The sequence below is a fragment of the Telmatherina bonti genome (assembly GCF_933228915.1).
Source record: "Telmatherina bonti genome assembly, chromosome: 16".
In the NCBI taxonomy this organism is placed as follows: Eukaryota; Metazoa; Chordata; class Actinopteri; order Atheriniformes; family Telmatherinidae; genus Telmatherina; species Telmatherina bonti.
In genome coordinates this window covers 9410218-9428774 of record NC_136614.1, presented here as the reverse complement: position 1 = coordinate 9428774, position 18557 = coordinate 9410218, and the positions used below count along the sequence as shown (strand labels likewise).

At 48.6% G+C, this 18557-nt stretch overlaps 1 protein-coding gene across 1 annotated transcript; it reads left to right on the top strand.

Moving 5' to 3' along the window:
• Positions 1-6277: 6277 nt before the first annotated feature.
• LOC306767750 (creatine kinase B-type-like) lies at positions 6278-16140 on the top strand (the record flags this gene model as incomplete). The annotated part of the gene is made up of 8 exons (XM_079255866.1): positions 6278-6316; positions 7380-7585; positions 8281-8435; positions 10147-10279; positions 11454-11625; positions 11706-11829; positions 15691-15880; positions 15962-16140. The coding sequence occupies exons 2-8, from the start codon at positions 7393-7395 to the stop codon at positions 16138-16140; spliced, it is 1146 nt and encodes a 381-aa protein (XP_079111992.1). The 5' UTR covers positions 6278-6316; positions 7380-7392.
• Positions 16141-18557: the final 2417 nt, after the last annotated feature.

Genomic DNA, 18557 nt, shown 5'->3' with positions numbered 1-18557 from the left:
GTTTCTGAGTCGGGCCACCAGAGGGAGCCAGAAACAGCAGTACCAGTTTCTGAGTCTGGCCACCAGAGGGAGCCACAGAGACGCTGATTTAACCGTCAGGCACTGCTGTTCAGGACCAGCTCAGAACTACTCCAGAAACCAGACCAGCCAGTACTCTGCATGGTCCCAGTCTGACCAGCCCTCCTGTCCTGTGATGAGCATCACACCGGTGTGTTTAATATGTGAAACTCAGCTAATCACAGCACCCCATCTCAGACCTGCAGGGAGACAGTTGTCATAGTGACGACCACGTGATCTCAGTGCCCCAGATTATTCTGCCAGAACCCCCCACTACATTCCTTTGTCCCTTCCCCTCTCCTTCCTCATTCATCCATTCATAACCCTCATTTATTCACCCACTCTTCCATCTTCCTCATGTTTCATCCTTCCATCCTAAACTCTCCATATCTCCCCCACCCCCATTTCTTTTATTCAGTCCCTTCATCTTTCTTCCCTTTGTCCTTGATTTTCCCTCTCCTCCTCTACACCTCCCTTCCTCTGCTTTCCTTCCTTCTTCCTCCTCTTCACCGATTTATCAGACCTGTTATGTAACCCCCCTCCAACCCCTCCTCCTTCTAGAGAATCAATCAAATCCCCTCAGTGTGTGACATCATACGGCGAGGGCGGCGATTGGGCTCAATCAATAACTTCTGTGTATATGTGTTAAGGAGGGGGAGACTCTGGTAACCATGGTGATGGGGATTAAACCAGCTCAGGTTCTTCCTAATCGACGGCGGTCACATCATGTCCCACAATGCACCTGGGACGCGTCGTTACATAACAGAGAAGACGACGAATCAGAGCACAGCTGCCGTCCAGATCGATGCGTGCTGATGGTTGTCATGGAAACAGACAATCAGGAAGTGTCTGCTCTCACTCCTGTAGACAGGAAGAAGTGTTAAACACACGCGCAGGTTTCAAACCGAGACTGGATCATTGATCAGAACCCCGACATCTGACCAGAACCAGGTTCTGGTTCACCAGCCATCCAATCAGAGGTGAGACACCAGATTTTCAACTCTTTGTCTCTGAGAATAGACCCAAGATGTCGGTCGGAAGACCCCAACATGACTCTGAAACCAGACCGGGACAGAGAGGTCCAGGTCTGGGAGGTCCGGGTCTAGACCCCATTAGGACCAGGACTGAAGGGTCTGGTTGCTGATGTGCTTCTTTCATCAGGTGTAATGTTTCTGATCAAATGATGAGACTTTAGTGTGCTCAAAGACACACACACACACACACACACACACACACACACACACACACACTAAACGTCTCTGTTTCATCAGCTGAATCTGAAGTTCATCATCTTCTGTTTACACCGTTTACAGTCTTCCTCATTTTAACCCCGCCCCCTCACTTGTAGCCCCTCCCACCACAGATGTAAACAGAGGTGAGGATGCGGCAACCAATCAAACGAGACGAGACAAGAACAACCAGTCAGAGCTTCCCTCCTTCCTCTCCATCCCTCCTTCCTGATGAACAACACAGTCATGGCAGCTGGGTGCTGGTTGCCTGGTAACGGGTTGTAAAAGCCAGCGCTCGGATGAACGAGGCGACAGTGAAAGCTGCGGACGGCTGCTGTTCACATGCTGCCAGAAGCTTTTGTTCAAACGCACAAAACTTTATTTAACATGCAGCTCCACGCGTACACTGAGACGATGATGTCATCACGACAAGAGAAACACCTGAGTGTTCAGATTCAGTACAAGTACTACGGTCTACAGTCCAAGTACTACGGTCTACAGTACAAGTACTACGGTCTACAGTACAAGTACTACAGTCTACTGTACAAGTACTACAGTCTACAGTCCAACTACTACGGTCTACAGTCCAAGTACTACGGTCTACTGTACAAGTACTACGGTCTACAATCCAACTACTACGGTCTACAGTCCAACTACTACGGTCTACAGTCCAATTACTACGGTCTACTGTACAAGTACTACAGTCTACTGTACAAGTACTACAGTCTACAGTCCAACTACTACGGTCTACAGTCCAAGTACTATGGTCTACAGTCCAAGTACTACGGTCTACTGTACAAGTACTACAGTCTACAGTACAAGTACTACAGTCTACAGTACAAGTACTACAGTCTACTGTACAAGTACTACGGTCTACAGTACAAGTACTATGGTCTACAGTACAAGTACTACGGTCTACTGTACAAGTACTACGGTCTACAGTACAAGTACTACGGTCTAATACTGCAGTACTTTGGCTGTACTACTGTAGTAAAACCGGTTCTTCTCAGAATAATAAAAAAGAAAAAGCGTGATGGCCCTTTAAGGCCCCCCCCCCCGCCGTTGGACATGTTCTCCTTGTCCCCATACGTGATGTGTTCAGGGTCCCCTTGGTGTGTGGCGTTCACTGACCTGCTCAGCAAAAGACAGCAGGTGGAGGCTGAGGAGAGCTGTGATTGGCCGGGTGAGCTCATGTTGGTGCCGCAGTCAGACGACCAACCTGTCGGTCAGGCGGTCGAGCGACACATCGGCGCAAGGAGACACCAGGTTTCCATGGCGATGGGACGTACAGAGATGACTTTGTGTGTGTTTGTCATGAATTTATGAATAAATGAGGTGGTGGGGGAGGAATGGGGGAAGGGTTACCTCTCCACATGCTGATGGAGGATGGGGGAGGATCTGGTTTGTATTCAGCTCTCAGCACCTGATCCTCCTGCTGGTCCTGTCAACACGCCAACAACATGCCAATGAAACACACACACACACACACGCACACACGGTGAAGTTAAGCCCCGCCCCCTTTAAACACTTGCTTTAATCCTAATTCTCCTCCATCTGCTCTGACAGACCTCCTCGCCCCCCCTCGTCTGACTGAACCTGCTGTTGCAGCTGAAGGGCACCCGTTACCATGGAGACGGGCGCCATGGCGTGCCCCACCCATCCAGCCCAAGAAGGTCAGCTTTCATTTACATCACTGCACGGCGTGGTGGATGCAGAAACGCGGCCCGGTCCGGGTCCACGTTACCAGAATCGTCTGACATCAGCGGAAATGTCAACAAACAAACAATAAACAAACAAATCAGAGCGAGAGAGAGAGGTGGAGCGAGCTTCACTTTTATAGACAAAGACATCATTGTTCATTCATCATCGCCCTCATTTCATATGCAAATGAGGACATGAGGGCGGGGCCAGAGCAATCTGGGTCGGAGTTCAGCGTGTCTGCTACGGGGGACCAACCTGGAGACCAGGAGACAAGGATGGACGTCACATCACATGACCTCGGTGGCGCTTCGACGTCCCAGGTCACCTGAAGGCAGCGGGGTCATGTGACCAAACAAGACCATAGTTAATGCAGATCCACTGAGGATCTCTGCAGAACCTGCTGGGCTCTGGAGACTCCAGTTCTGGAGGTCCAGAATGTCCCGGTACTGTTCTTTATGTCCATTAAGGACGAACAAAGTTTACTGGTTTCAGTGGATCTTTACGTATCCCACTCACAGACCCACAAGATCCCCTACAGTCCTGCAGACCCACAAGATCCCCTACAGTCCCGCAACCCACAAGATCCCCTACAGTCCCGCAACCCACAAGATCCCCTACAGTCCTGCAGACCCACAAGATCCCCTACAGTCCCGCAACCCACAAGATCCCCTACAGTCCCGCAACCCACAAGATCCCCTACAGTCCCGCAACCCACAAGATCCCCTACAGTCCTGCAGACCCACAAGATCCCCTACAGTCCCGCAACCCACAAGATCCCCTACAGTCCCGCAACCCACAAGATCCCCTACAGTCCCGCAACCCACAAGATCCCCTACAGTCCCGCAACCCACAAGATCCCCTACAGTCCCGCAACCCACAAGATCCCCTACAGTCCTGCAGACCCACAAGATCCCCTACAGTCCTGCAGACCCACAAGATCCCCTACAGTCCCGCAACCCACAAGATCCCCTACAGTCCCGCAACCCACAAGATCCCCTACAGTCCCGCAACCCACAAGATCCCCTACAGTCCTGCAGACCCACAAGATCCCCTACAGTCCCGCAACCCACAAGATCCCCTACAGTCCCGCAGACCCACAAGATCCCCTACAGTCCCGCAGACCCACAAGATCCCCTACAGTCCTGCAGACCCACAAGATCCCCTACAGTCCCGCAACCCACAAGATCCCCTACAGTCCCGCAACCCACAAGATCCCCTACAGTCCCGCAACCCACAAGATCCCCTACAGTCCTGCAGACCCACAAGATCCCCTACAGAACTGTAGACCCACAAGTTCCCCTACAGAACTGTTGACCCACAAGATCCCCTACAGTACCGCAACCCACAAGATCCCCTACAGTCCCGGAGACCCACAAGATCCCCTACAGTCCTGCAGACCCACAAGATCCCCTACAGCCCTGCAGACCCACAAGATCCCCTACAGCCCTGCAGACCCACAAGATCCCCTACAGTCCCGCAACCCACAAGATCCCCTACAGTCCCGCAGACCCACAAGATCCCCTACAGTCCTGCAGACCCACAAGATCCCCTACAGTCCTGCAGACCCACAAGATCCCCTACAGTCCCGCAACCCACAAGATCCCCTACAGTCCCGCAACCCACAAGATCCCCTACAGTCCCGCAACCCACAAGATCCCCTACAGTCCTGCAGACCCACAAGATCCCCTACAGAACTGTAGACCCACAAGTTCCCCTACAGAACTGTTGACCCACAAGATCCCCTACAGTCCCGCAACCCACAAGATCCCCTACAGTCCCGCAACCCACAAGATCCCCTACAGTCCCGGAGACCCACAAGATCCCCTACAGTCCTGCAGACCCACAAGATCCCCTACAGCCCTGCAGACCCACAAGATCCCCTACAGTCCCGCAACCCACAAGATCCCCTACAGTCCCGCAACCCACAAGATCCCCTACAGTCCCGCAACCCACAAGATCCCCTACAGTCCTGCAGACCCACAAGATCCCCTACAGAACTGTAGACCCACCAGATCCCCTACAGAACTGTTGACCCACAAGATCCCCTACAGTCCTGCAGACCCACCAGATCCCCTACAGAACTGTAGACCCACCAGATCCCCTACAGAACTGTTGACCCACAAGATCCCCTACAGTCCTAGGGTCCGCAGCATAGACGCAGAGGATCTCTTCCAGTCCTGTAGATCTGCAGATCCCTACAGCCCAGCAGACGTAGGCCTGCAGTCCTAAAGGGCCTCCAGAGTCTCGTGACTCAAATGCCAAAAGCTCTGCAGACCCATTGGATCCACCAGAATCCTCCATACCCACAACATGACAGTCCTGCAGACCTGCAGATCCATCAGAGTCCTGCAGACCTGCAGATCCATCAGAGCCCTGCAGACCTGCACGATCCATTAGAGTCCTGCAGACCTACAGCATCCATCAGAGCCCTGCAGATCCATCAGAGCCCTGTAGGATCCATTAGAGTCCTGCAGACCTACAGCATCCATCAGAGCCCTGCAGATCCATCAGAGCCCCGCAGACCTGCAGATCCATCAGAGCCCTGCAGACCTGCAGGATCCATTAGAGTCCTGCAGACCTACAGCATCCATCAGAGCCCTGCAGATCCATCAGAGCCCTGCAGACCTGCAGATCCATCAGAGTCCTGCAGACCTGCAGGATCTCCTGCCTCTGTAATGCATCTGCACTGTTGTCCAGCATGTCCTGATCCGGCTCACGTGCAGCCTCCTACAGCTGCTGAATAATTCAGAGCTGCAGGAGAAAAGTGCTCCGTCACCACAGAAACCTGGTCCAGGTCCAGGTTCCAGGTCTCTGAGGACAGCTTGTCCTGCAAACAACTCAACTTTATTTAAACAAAATTCTACTTTAATGTCAAAACCATCATGTTGGATCAGAACTCCGGTCTCAGATCCGGACCTGATCCTGGCTGGTCTCTGCTGTAGCTGATGCTGCGATCAGCTGATCAGAAGGACCTCGATCCCTGATGGATGACGTCACGTGACAGTCAGGTGTGTGTGATCAGGTAAAACCCCGGATGTTGGAGGAGAACCAGCTCACCGCGTAAAAATAACATTCAGAGAAAAACACCTTCAGCCTCCTCCATGACAGCCTGGCTCAGAGGCACTGCGGCAGGACCCGACACGGCGAGCGAGCGAGCGGGGGGGTCACGTGACCCGCTGATGCGTCCGGTCCAATGGAATGAATGGACTGGAAATAGGAGCCAATGGGACGCGGGGGGCGGGTATAAAAAGCGGAGCGCCGCTTTAATCCGCAGCAGCAGAAGGAGAACCAGAACCCCTTCAGACCTCCGAACCGTAGACCGAACACAGGTAGGAGCATCCCGACCCAGTTCTGATCGGTACCGAACCGCAGGCTGAGGCGCGCGCGCGCTGCAGGTGTCAGATGTGTCAGGAGGAGGAGGAGAGGAGATGAACAAAGGCGCTGCAGACCTGTTTACTATTTACTGCATGCTTACTGGTTGTTTACTGGTTGTGTGTCGCCTGTTTACTGGTCGCGTGCCGCCTGTTTACTGGTCCTCTGGAGGCAGCGGAGCCTCCGGTCCGGTCTCCATCCCTTGTCTGACCTTGCAGCCCGTCCTGTCTGCAGGTGTTGCGCAGTCAAACCTTGCGGCAGAATCTGGAGACGCGCGCGGTGATTCTCTGTGTGCGGCAGTCACGCGCAGCCTCAGACTGACGCAGACAGAATGAAACGCAGTTTCAGCGCAAACAAAGCTGCGGCGCGGCTGTTTCCGCGCGCGGAATCACCGCATCTCCGCGACGACGCATGCTCACATCATCTCATTTTAATGCTCTTTACGAGCGCGTGACGCTCTCCCTTCGCGAAAAATTCAGCAGACATCAATCTCAGTTCGGGTTGTCGGAACCAGTCCGGGTCTGTTCGGTTCCGTCTGCGGATGATGGTGCTGAAGGTGACCGGGGCGTCGCGTGCGCGGTGCCGCTGCCGCGCGGCCTGCTGCTGCGTCACTCCGGCCTCCCGCACATCATAATCCTTTGTGTCCTGGTTGCACGCGCACTGATCCCCCTCCCTCCCCCACCGGCGCTGCTGAATCAGACTGGACCGAGCCGAACCTCTCCTCTGTGATGCGGTTCGACCTGAAGGTCAGACAAGCTGCTGCCTCTGAAGTAACTGAGTACAAGTACTCGAGTACTGCGGCAGCGTTCAGGTTCTGAACGGCTCCAGGGTCAGCAGTTCTACTGATCTGGGTCCAGATGGATTTTCTCCCCTTCTGGTTCTGATCAAACCTATTGATGAGTGACTGAATGAATGTTTTCCTGTGTTGTGATGATGATGATGATGATGATGGAGGAGATGTGCAGGAATTTAACCTCATGTGGTTCTGGGTCTGTTCCGGGTCTGTTACCATGTCGACAGCCCAGACGTCATCATGCCTTTCGGAAACACCCACAACAAGATGAAGATGAACTACTCCTCGGAGCAGGAGTACCCCGACCTCAGCCAGCACAACAACCACATGGCCAAGGTGCTCACGCCTGAAATCTACGCCAACCTGCGCGACAAAGAGACGCCAAGCGGCTTCACCCTGGACGACGTCATCCAGACCGGAGTAGACAACCCAGGTAACCTCAGCCCCCCTCTCCTCCCCCTCCCTAATGAGCTGCATCAGAGGTCACATGGTACATTTACAACACCTGTGCAGGTGCACAAAACGCCTTAGCGCTGATCTCTCGACGATCACTTGAACGCATCAGCGTCAGGGTTCCGTGGCGCCTGATCTCTGCGCTTCTCCATCTGTTCCCGCCTCCTCGTGAGGACACACAGCGTGGAAACAAACAGACGCCTTCGGTGTTTTAATGGATCAGAGCTGCTGCAGATTAAAGGTTCAGACCGGGAAATAAAAGTTATGAAAGACGCGCTCTGATTGGCTGAAGCCGCCTTGGAGGACGCTCTTCAGACTGAACGTGTTTCAGTCTGAACATCTTCCTCATACTCTTCCTCAGAGGGATGCGTGACCTGAGAGTCCTTGCCACCGGTTTTCCTGGAATCGGCCTGTTTATCACCTCCACACAGAGACTTTCTATTCTGGAGATCAGCTGTTCACTAATAACCTCTCTAATTGGATGAACTCCTCAGATCAGGTTAATTTCTGCTCCTTAATTCCCCTTCCTGTCTGATCCTCTTCATCAGACGCAGAGGAACTTGTTTAGCAGCTCTGCTATCAATCAGCAAACGGTAGAAACGGATCAGAACCGAGCTCTGAGTGGCGGCTCTGGTTCCGGGTTGTGGACCTGATGGAGTCCTGGTTTCCCCGCAGGTCACCCCTTCATCATGACGGTGGGCTGCGTGGCCGGAGACGAGGAGACGTACGAGGTGTTCAAGGACCTGATGGACCCCGTGATCGAGGACCGCCACGGAGGATACAAACCAACAGACAAACACAAGACGGACCTGAACGCCGACAACCTGCAGGTAAACAACAACAAAACCTGTTCCTCAAACCATGAAGGTAAACAACAACAAAACCTGTTCCTCAAACCATGAAGGTAAACAACAACAAAACCTGTTCCTCAAACTCTGCAGGTAAACAACAACAAAACCTGTTCCTCAAACTCTGCAGGTAAACAACAACTAACAGCTCTAAACACAGATAATCTTCAGGTAAACAACAACAAAGAGTGCTAAATCTAAAAAAATAAAATGAAATAAAAAAAGCAGGTCAACAAACCATACAGCGTTAAACTGTGAAAAACCTGCAAGTAAAAAACACATTTTAAAATCCAAAAAAACTGCAGGTAAACAGCTCTAAACATAGATAATCTGCAAGTAAACAACAAGAAATAGTTCTAAATCTATTAACAGCCATTAACTGTGAAATCCTGAAAGTAAACAGCAATAAAGTGACCAATACTGAAAACCTGCAGGTAAACAACTATGATCACTGAAAGTAAACAACAAACAACTATGAACAATGAATCTGCAGGTAAACAACAACAAACGGCTCTAAACTCTGAAAAGCTACAGGTAAACAACAACAATCTGCAGGTAAACAACAACAAACTGCTATAAAATCTGAAAACCTGAAGGTAAACAACAACAAACACACCCAAATCCAAACAATCTGCAGGTAACCAACCACAAGGTGTGAACGATGAATTCGCCGTAACTTCAGATTCATGAAGCTGCTTCCTTTCTTACAGGGTTATATCACCATGGCAACCGCTACTAGCGGTGGAACAATACATTGATCGACATAGACCTATTGATCACGTGGTCAATAAGCCAATGACATTCATCCAAAACGCAAACATTTAAAAATTGATACAATAATCATTTAAGAAACGCATCTTTTATTTTGAAAATTGTTGAGTAACTACGGAACACGTAGTTTCCGATTTACTCCCAGACGCGTTAAGAAATCAGGAATAAAAAGTTCAATATTCTCGTTGCTTTTAGTGATTTTAATATGGATGAAAATAACTGCGATATGGTTTTTATCAATCAGTGGATTCTAATCGAACTGAATCGGAAGCAGATCATGAGATATCGGAAAAAGCTGAATCGCGATCCACATGGATTCATCGTATCGTTATCAAACTGGTGACTGACGCTGCCTGTGGAAACGTCACCCGGTTTGGTTCAGAGATGGATGCAGATGAAAGCTCCGCCTCCTGACCAGGTGTGTGTGTGTGTGTGTGTGTGTAACCAGTGCTGGTTATTAACTCGGTTAGTTAACCCGGTTTTCCGACATGTTTGTGGAAAAGGGGTGGAGCTTCAGCCTCTAGAGCTGCAACTTGAAACTGGAATTTCTGGTTTTCCACCAGCGCAAATTTATCAACCTTCCGCCTCATTAATCAGCAGATCTGACTGGTTCTGGGTTTACGGGCCGGTTCTGGGTCCATGTCGGGTTCGTTTAGGAGTCAGGATACGCTGCTCTAGTGCAACATCTAGTGGGTTTCTATGGTAACGCCCAGGTGTAGCTCTGGAGGAAAGTTTTTGTATTTCTAAAGAGCATCAAACCGGTTGCCATGGTGATTCATATTGTTCAGAATCCGCTTCATCGCTCAGTCCACAGAAACCCTGATCCACCTCTGGGCTTCAGGTGAACCTGGACCCGCAGGTGGTTCTGGTTCTGCTCGCTGTTCATGTTGCTGACTGATGTTGGGCACCTGCTGTCTTTCAGGGCGGAGATGACCTGGACCCCAACTACGTTCTGAGCTCAAGGGTCCGGACGGGTCGGAGCATTCGCGGGTTCTGTCTGCCGCCACACTGCAGCCGCGGAGAACGCCGCGCCATCGAGCAGCTCTCTCTTGAAAGTATGACATGACTTCCTTTCTTGCTGCTGAGAAGAGGAGGTTCTGCCTCACACGGGTCGGGTTCTGAGAAATGTCCTGTATTTCCGGAGGTCGGAACCATCTCCGGTCCAGTTTATAATCCTATGAAAGAGTTTTCTGAAAGAAACGACAGATGACGAGACCCAGAACGGCTCTGACCCAGAAACCGTTACCTTGTCTTGGTTCTGGAAACGTAAATGTCCGACATTTGTTAGACATCAGAACCGTTTCACCTGAAGGTGGAAGTCCGAGACGTTTACAAGCATTTAGGGAGAATAAAAGTCTCTGAACTGAAACTGGGTCTCAGTGGAACAGCTGGTCTAGTGACCAGTTGTGGTTCATGGTGATCCAGATGGATCCAGATCAACCTAAAGCTGCACTGTGATGCGTTCAGGGACACTTCCCCTGATCACTGTGCGTTCCTGTTGAGTGTCCAGGCTCTCTGGATGAGGACTTCCCATCATGCCTCAGTAAACTCACATGTTATGTAACCGTAGCTGAGCGCCGTCCTGCTGAGAATCCTAACGAGGCCGATGATTCTGTTCGGGTAAAATCACACATTCATATTCAAATAAGGCGAGACCGGATCAGACCGGACCGCTGGAGGCTGCTGGAGGAGACTCTGCTGCCCCCTGCTGGCTGTAAACATAATGCACAACACAGATCTGCTATTGGTGAAGATGTTCACTCGGACTGTTATTGAGAAAGTCTTTAATAATTTTGACTTTTAAATTCAATTCAGCTTTAATTATAAGAGCGTCAAATCACAGCAATGCCATCTCAAGACGCTTTACAGAGAGAAAAAAAAAAATAATGAAAGCCAATTCATAATAGCCTATATAAGGAAACCAACAGATTGAGTTGGAGGATCCAACTCAATCTCCCAATGTATTTTATTTATTACATTTTATTCTTTTAAAACTACTTTCATTTCCTATTTTTTTAAATGCCTCTTCAACACACAGTGGATTGCATTGCTGGTTCTGGATGGTTTCTGTTATATAGCTGAACCAAGGTGGGACCGGTTCAGACCAACTGGTACCACTGATCTGGTTGTGAGTTTATCTCCATCCTGGAATGCTTTTTCTCTTCAGATGGAGTTTTTTTAACCACATGTAACCTGTCCGTCCTAACGGTGGTTTTGGTCCTCCTGCAGGTCTGGACGCCCTGAGCGGAGACCTGAAGGGGAAGTACTACGCCCTGAAGAACATGACGGAGGAGGAGCAGCAGCAGCTGATCGACGACCACTTCCTGTTCGACAAGCCCGTCTCCCCGCTGCTGTTGGCGTCCGGTATGGCCCGCGACTGGCCCGACGGCCGCGGCATCTGGTCAGTGTGACGTCACGACCTCTGACCCGGGCTGGGCTCCCAGTGTCTGTCATTAACACTTCGCTGTCATCTACCCACAGGCACAATGACAACAAGACCTTCCTGGTCTGGGTGAACGAGGAGGACCACCTGCGGGTCATCAGCATGCAGAAAGGGGGCAACATGCGGGAGGTGTTCAACCGCTTCTGCACCGGACTCACCAAGGTGAGCTTCCTGTCTGGTTCACCTGTCCAGCGACGGGAAGTCTTTAAGCTCCCAAACGGCCCATTTTATACCACTCAGCTTCCCGTTTAGCCTGACTGATCAATTATGAAGGTTTTTTAAAAATTTTTTAAATTTTTTTATTAGTAAGCGGATTTCTATTCAATTTTTCTTTGAAAAGCCTAATTTTTATGCACTTTTATTGTAATAAATGTTAACATTTATACCTTTAGGTCAGGGGTAGACAACTCTGGTCCTTGAGTGCCAAAGTCCTGCAAATGTTAGGAGTTTCCCTGCTGCAACACACCTGATTCAAATCAACGGCTAATTTATTCTCTGCAGAAGTCTGCTCAATTATAGTGTGTGCCAGGTGTGTTACAGCAGAGAAACTCCTAAATGGACCCGAGTTGCCTACCCCTTCTTTAGGGGAACTAAACAAATAAGATATGATTTAAATGAAAACTTGGGAAAAAAAAACCCATATGTACTAAATTCTCCAATGTTAATAACATGCTTTTACTATGAATATATAAAAAAAAGGAATAATACTCCAAAAGCTTCCACAAGGATTTAAAGGAAATGTGTGAAATTTCTACGTCTTATAGGGTTTGGCTTATTATTTTTCCCCTCCTTTTTGTTAAAAACAAATTCCTACCTTATTTTTTGTGAGATATACACTACTCACAAAAAGTTAGGGATATTCAGCTTTTGGGTGAAATTTCACAACAAGCCTAAAATGCATTCAAACCTGTACAGGTGAACTTAATGTGATCTTCTCTAAGCTTTTAAATGCACATGTCCAACTGTTAAATGTTTCAATAAATTTTGCACAAGTTGCTGTTCTCTAACAAGGAGCTTAACGGCAAAAATCACGGCAGGTGTGTGATCCTTGAATTGACCAATAAATGTCCTGGTTCAATTAGAGCTGGTGTTTAAACAGTTGTCCTCATCATGCTGTTCACATTTTGACATCATGAGACCAAGACGACACCTAACAATGGAACAACAGTCCCTTGCCATTGCGATGCTTCAAACAGGACGTTCTCAGACAGAAGTGGCCACTGAGCTTGGAGTGTCAGAGTGTCATCAGCAGGTTGCAACAGAGATATGGGGAGACTGGAAGAGTCACAGAAAGGCCTAGAAGTGGACGTCCTTTGGCCACATCCCGTGCTGATGACCGCTACATTGTGAACACTGCCCTGAGAAACCGGATGATGAATGCCACTCAACTCCAGGCACGTTTAAGAGAGGTGAGAGGCACCCAAGTGTCACGTCAGACCATTGGAAACCGTTTCCATCAGCGTGGTCTGCGTGCTAGACGACCTGCACGGGTACCTGACCACACCACCAGGCACAGGCATCATCGTCTTGCATGGGCCAGGGAGCATTTACGCTGGACGAGGACCCAGTGGGCCTCAGTGCTGTTCTCTGATGAAAGTCGATTCACACTGAGCAGAAATGATGGCCGGCAACCATGTTGGAGACGTCAGGGAGAGCGCTATGCATCAGCCACTGTTGTCACCAGGCCAGCTTTTGGTGGTGGCGGTGTTACAGTGTGGGCAGGGGTGTCCACTTGGTACAGAACTGCCCTACACTTTGGGAATGGTACAGTGACAAGCCCATACTACCTGAATAACATCATTAATCCAGTGATTGTGCCCCTACATGAACAGCACAGGCCTAATTTCATCTTCATGGACGACAATGCTCCTGCTCATCGAGGCCGCATCATCAGGGAACGGCTGTTGGAGACTGGTGTACCTCAAATGGAATGGCCTGCACTCTCTCCAGACCTGAATCCCATTGAAAACCTGTGGGATCAGCTGAGCCGTCGTGTAGAGGCTCGAAACCCTGCACCCCAGAACCTCAATGACCTGAGGGCTGCCCTTCAAGAAGAGTGGGATGCCATGCCTCAGCAGGCAATAAGTTGCCTTGTGAACAGCATGAGACGTCGTTGTCAAGCTGTAATTGATGCTCAAGGGCACATGACGAGATATTGAGACGTTCAAATTTTTAGTTGTGGTGTAACTACCATTGTTGTTACCTTTTGTGTTGAATGAATTTTTTGAGATGAGGAAATCAGTAGTGCATCCTTCTACTTAAATGTCTTACTTTTATGATATTATATCACTGTAGCATGAACATATTGCATTTTCCATAAATTTCACCTGAAAGCCAAATATCCCTAACTTTTTGTGAGTAGTGTATGTTTGGAAAAAAAATTAACTTGATGTCCTTGAATTCACATCCCGGCTTTCTCTTTAGATCCAAACCCAGATTTAAGTGGTTGACGTGTTCAGACCAAAAACAATAAAAGTTTAGACCCTGAGAAGTTGTTTCTGAACCAAACAATCGTGCGCAAATGGTTTTCTTCATGAACTGTGACATCATCAACATGTAAACGCAGGAATCACCTGAACGCCAAACGTCTGTATTCCCAATAATCACCTTCCTAAAACAAAAGTAATCTCTCAGAAACACCTTTTAGGGAAACCGTGTAAAAGACGAAGTTGATGTTACATTGCTGGTCACAAGTTCTGCAACATTTTCCCATAGTCTTTAACAGGAAAGCGCCCCAAAACGTATCAGCAGTAGGGTATGTTTCCATAGTTAAAGAAACTTCAAAACAGACAGGAGCTGGTTTTCCATGTTCACACACAAGCTATGACCAAAAACCTGCAGTTCCCCCTTCATCCACTAGGGGCTCCAAAACAGACTCCCATGTTAAAAAGACCAACTTCACAGAAGAAATAAACGTCTTTACAGACTGGTACAAAAATCCATTTTCGGTTTAATAGGTCAGGTTTACCTTCATGACAACTGTGGAGGGAGTCAATTTTTTTTCTAACTTGCCCGTTAAAAAGTAATTTAATCTTGAAGTTTGGTATATTTAGGGGCGTGTCCTTTTGATTGACAGGGACTCAATCTCCCGCTTCAAGAAGGGGGAAATGTAGAACCGCGGTTTTTAGCCGGTTAACAACGTGACTTAGCTGAAGGCCGCTAACCTCCATTAATGGTTAGCTCCTGTTTGCTCAAGCAGGTCGGAGTTCACTGGGTGTCAATCATCCACCCCAACGCTCACAGCCCTCCTCCAGCTCTATATTTTTATCCATTTTTGTATCTTCCGCCAAGATGGCGAGTGTGGGAATCAGCCAATGAGCTTCAGAAACCTACGGGTGATGTCATGGAGCCTCCGTCTATAACTATGATCCTTTCAATTTTTGGTTAGAAAAAATTCATTCATTTTCTACACCATTTAATCCAGTTCAGTGTGGAGGGGAAAGTGTAGCTCATCCCAGCATCGAGGCGAGAAAAACACACAAAGTTTAGACAGTTTCAGCTTCCAAAACTGAAGGACTACAAAAATAACAAAAAAAAATGGAGTCACAGCCACCACTGAAGGAGTCAAACCTGCGTTGCCATGTTGCCTGGCAACCATTATAAATTTCAGTCGGCGAAATTTTCTTGCTAACGCTACACGGAATTAGCTCGCTCATCTACAGATATTCTTTGTTTGGGGAAGCCAAAGATTGTCATGAAACATGACAACTTAACCAGAACCTGTCCGATCTAACTACCTGGGACCCCTTCCCTCAGTCTGGGCCCCACAAATGCTCGGTCCAACCTGGCAACCTGGTCCGGTTAGATTGCCAGAAAACAGACTCCAGAACCAGAAGGACCGTGCACCGTGTGTCTCACCTGTACCCCCACACCCCATCTCCTGAGTTTGCCCCCTTCTTCGTTTTACATAATGGTTTCACCCTAACTCACTTGCGATTGGTTGCATGATGTGCCAATCACAGCAGAGTCCCACCCCTTCTGAATGATTCTTGATCAGGGCTGAACCTTCCTGTCTGTCCGCAGATCGAAGCCTTGTTTAAGGAGCGTGGACACGAGTTCATGTGGAACGAACACCTGGGCTACGTCCTCACCTGCCCGTCCAACCTGGGGACAGGACTGAGAGCCGGCGTGCACGTCAAACTGCCCAACGTCAGCAAGCACGAGAAGTTCGGAGAGATCCTGAAGAGGCTGCGGCTGCAGAAGAGAGGAACAGGTGAGCTGATGCTCAGGTGTTCACACAGGCCAAGACGCTCCTGTCTTCTTCCTCTTCTGACGGCATTTTTCTTTCCGATAGGTGGCGTGGACACCGCGGCGGTGGGCGGAGTCTTTGACATCTCCAACGCAGACCGTCTGGGCTTCTCAGAGGTGGAGCTGGTCCAGATGGTGGTGGATGGCGTCAACCTGCTGGTCAACATGGAGAAGCGTCTGGAGGCCGGAGAGAGCATCGATGACCTGATGCCAGAGCAGAAGTGAACTGTGTCACTGTAACCAGACACCACCTTCCTCCTCCTCCTTCACCTGTCACTCCCCGCCCCCCCTCCCTCACTGTAACCAGTCCGTCCCGACGCTGTGGGACGTTTAGAGCCGCTCAGTTAGACTTCAGTCTTCCAACATGTGAAGGATTTTCTATTTCCTGTCTGCACCTGTTGGACCCATCTAACACCTGAAATATCTAATAAAGTCTCTGTGGCCCCAACTAACCGCTGCTGCTCGCCTGTCTTCATTCCCACACACCTGTGCTGTCACACAGCACCCCTCAGATTCACCTGAGTTCAGGGTAACGTGGAACTTTGAGTCCAATCATTCAAGTGAGTTAGGGTGTCATTCAGAGCAGAAAGAAAATCTCTCAGGGGTGTCAAACTCCAGTCCTCGAGGGCCGGTATCCAGCAGGTTTTGGTCGTTTCCCTCTACCAACACACCTGATTCAAATCTGATGGATCCAACAGTTTCTTGTCAACATATTTATTCATTTCAGTCAAATGTGTTGGAGCATGGAGACAAAAACCTGCAGGAAACCGGCCCTCGAGGGCTGGAGTCTGACACCTGGGATCTTAATAGTTAAAAGTTTAGTCCTGCAGGACTGTGGACCTCTTCGGCCAGACTCCAGCAGGTTTTAGGCGTTTCCCTGCTGCAACACACAAGCCTAAAGTCTGCTGCATCCTCCACGAGAAGCTTGAACCTTTGTCATTCTCTAGGCGTCGTGAAGACAATTACGCCATTTTGTTCTTGCTGAGGCAGTTGAAGAAACTTTGACACGTCGGCTGGCAGAACTTTATTCTTCCGAGAAGTTCTATGATTGGTCGGACATTTGAGGTGGGTGGGGTTAACATGGAGAAGCTTGAAGCAGACAGTTGTCATTGATGAAGGTTAAACCATAGACTGTATAAGAAAGATGGACGGAGGGTCCGGCGGTTAAAAGTGAAGCCTATGCTGAAGTGCATAAAACTGCAGTTCCCCCTTCATCCACTAGGGGCTGCAAAACAGAGCAAATCCCCATAGACTCCCATGTTAAAAAGACCAACTTCACAGCAGAAATAAACATGTTTACAGCAGAAATAAACATGTTTACAACAGTAATAAACATGTTTACAGCCTGGTTCAAAAATCCATTTTCAGTTTATAGGTCAGGTTTATCTTCATGACATGTGGGGGGGAGTGAAGTTTTTTCTAGCTCGCCCGTTTAAAAGTAATTTAATCTTGAAGTTTGGCATATTAGGGGTGTGTCCTTTTGATTGACACTAACCCAATCTCCTGCTTCAAGTCAGAACGTAGAACAACCGTGGTTTTTAGCCGGTTAAAAACATGACTTAGCTTTAGCCCGTCTACCTCTGTTAGCTGGTTAGCTCCTGTTATCTCCAGGTTAGCTTGGTTAGCTCTTAGCTACAGAAAGCTCGGAGTTCACTCGATGTCAATCATCCACCATGACGCTCACAGCCCCCCCTCTCAGCTCCACCTCTTTGTCCATATTTGTATTTTCTGGGCGAGACGACGCGCATGCCGCTGCCAAGATGGTGATGGTAGGAACCGCCCACCGAGCTTCAATTCAGCTCTTCAGTAACCTATGGGTTACGTCACGGAGGCTCTGTCCATCTTTTTATCTACAGTTTATGGGTTCAACGTATATTTTTAATAAGACATCTGATTAAGGCGGTGAGAAAGTATGAAATCTTTGACAATGTGGCATTTAAACACAGACCCAATCTTTCAGCAGGGTATTTAACAAGCACAGCCCAATGCCGATCTCAGTGTATTTTCAGTTAATGACAATTTATTTAGACACACTAGACATAAATATAAAATAACTGTAATCATTAAGAAACAAAAGTCACCTTTTAAATGTCTGAAAGGGATCAAACAGAAACCTAAGCTTATTTAGTCCACGCAATGTATATTAATTTAACGGAATCAGTTCCGAATGCTATAAATCACTTCCCTCATCTTTCGGTTTATTCTTTACTTCTTCCAGTGTGTTGATGCACTTCAAAATCTTCTCAGATGATTGATTTGCGTTTCTTCTAGGAAAAGGGTTCCACATTCATTAAAGGAGTGGCTTTTATGCTGATACAAAAGCTTTAGGAAGAACAGCACAAACAGCTATTTTACACAGGACTTATATTTTGGTTTCTGTCTACGCATGCTATGAAATCACCCCCCTGAAGTGAGCAGAAGGCCTTTAATGAACACACTCTTCTTCCTCACTTCCCTCTGTCATGTTTTCCTTTCCTTTGCCTCTCCTTCCTCATCCAAGCTTCTCCGTATCTCCTACACCTGCACTGATCAGTAGTTTGTAAAATACAGGTAAACATGTTAGATGTGCTCTGAACTCGTCCTCTGCTTCTAACAGTTCTTTCTAAATTTCTTAAAATTTGCCAAACTCTGTGCAATAATAT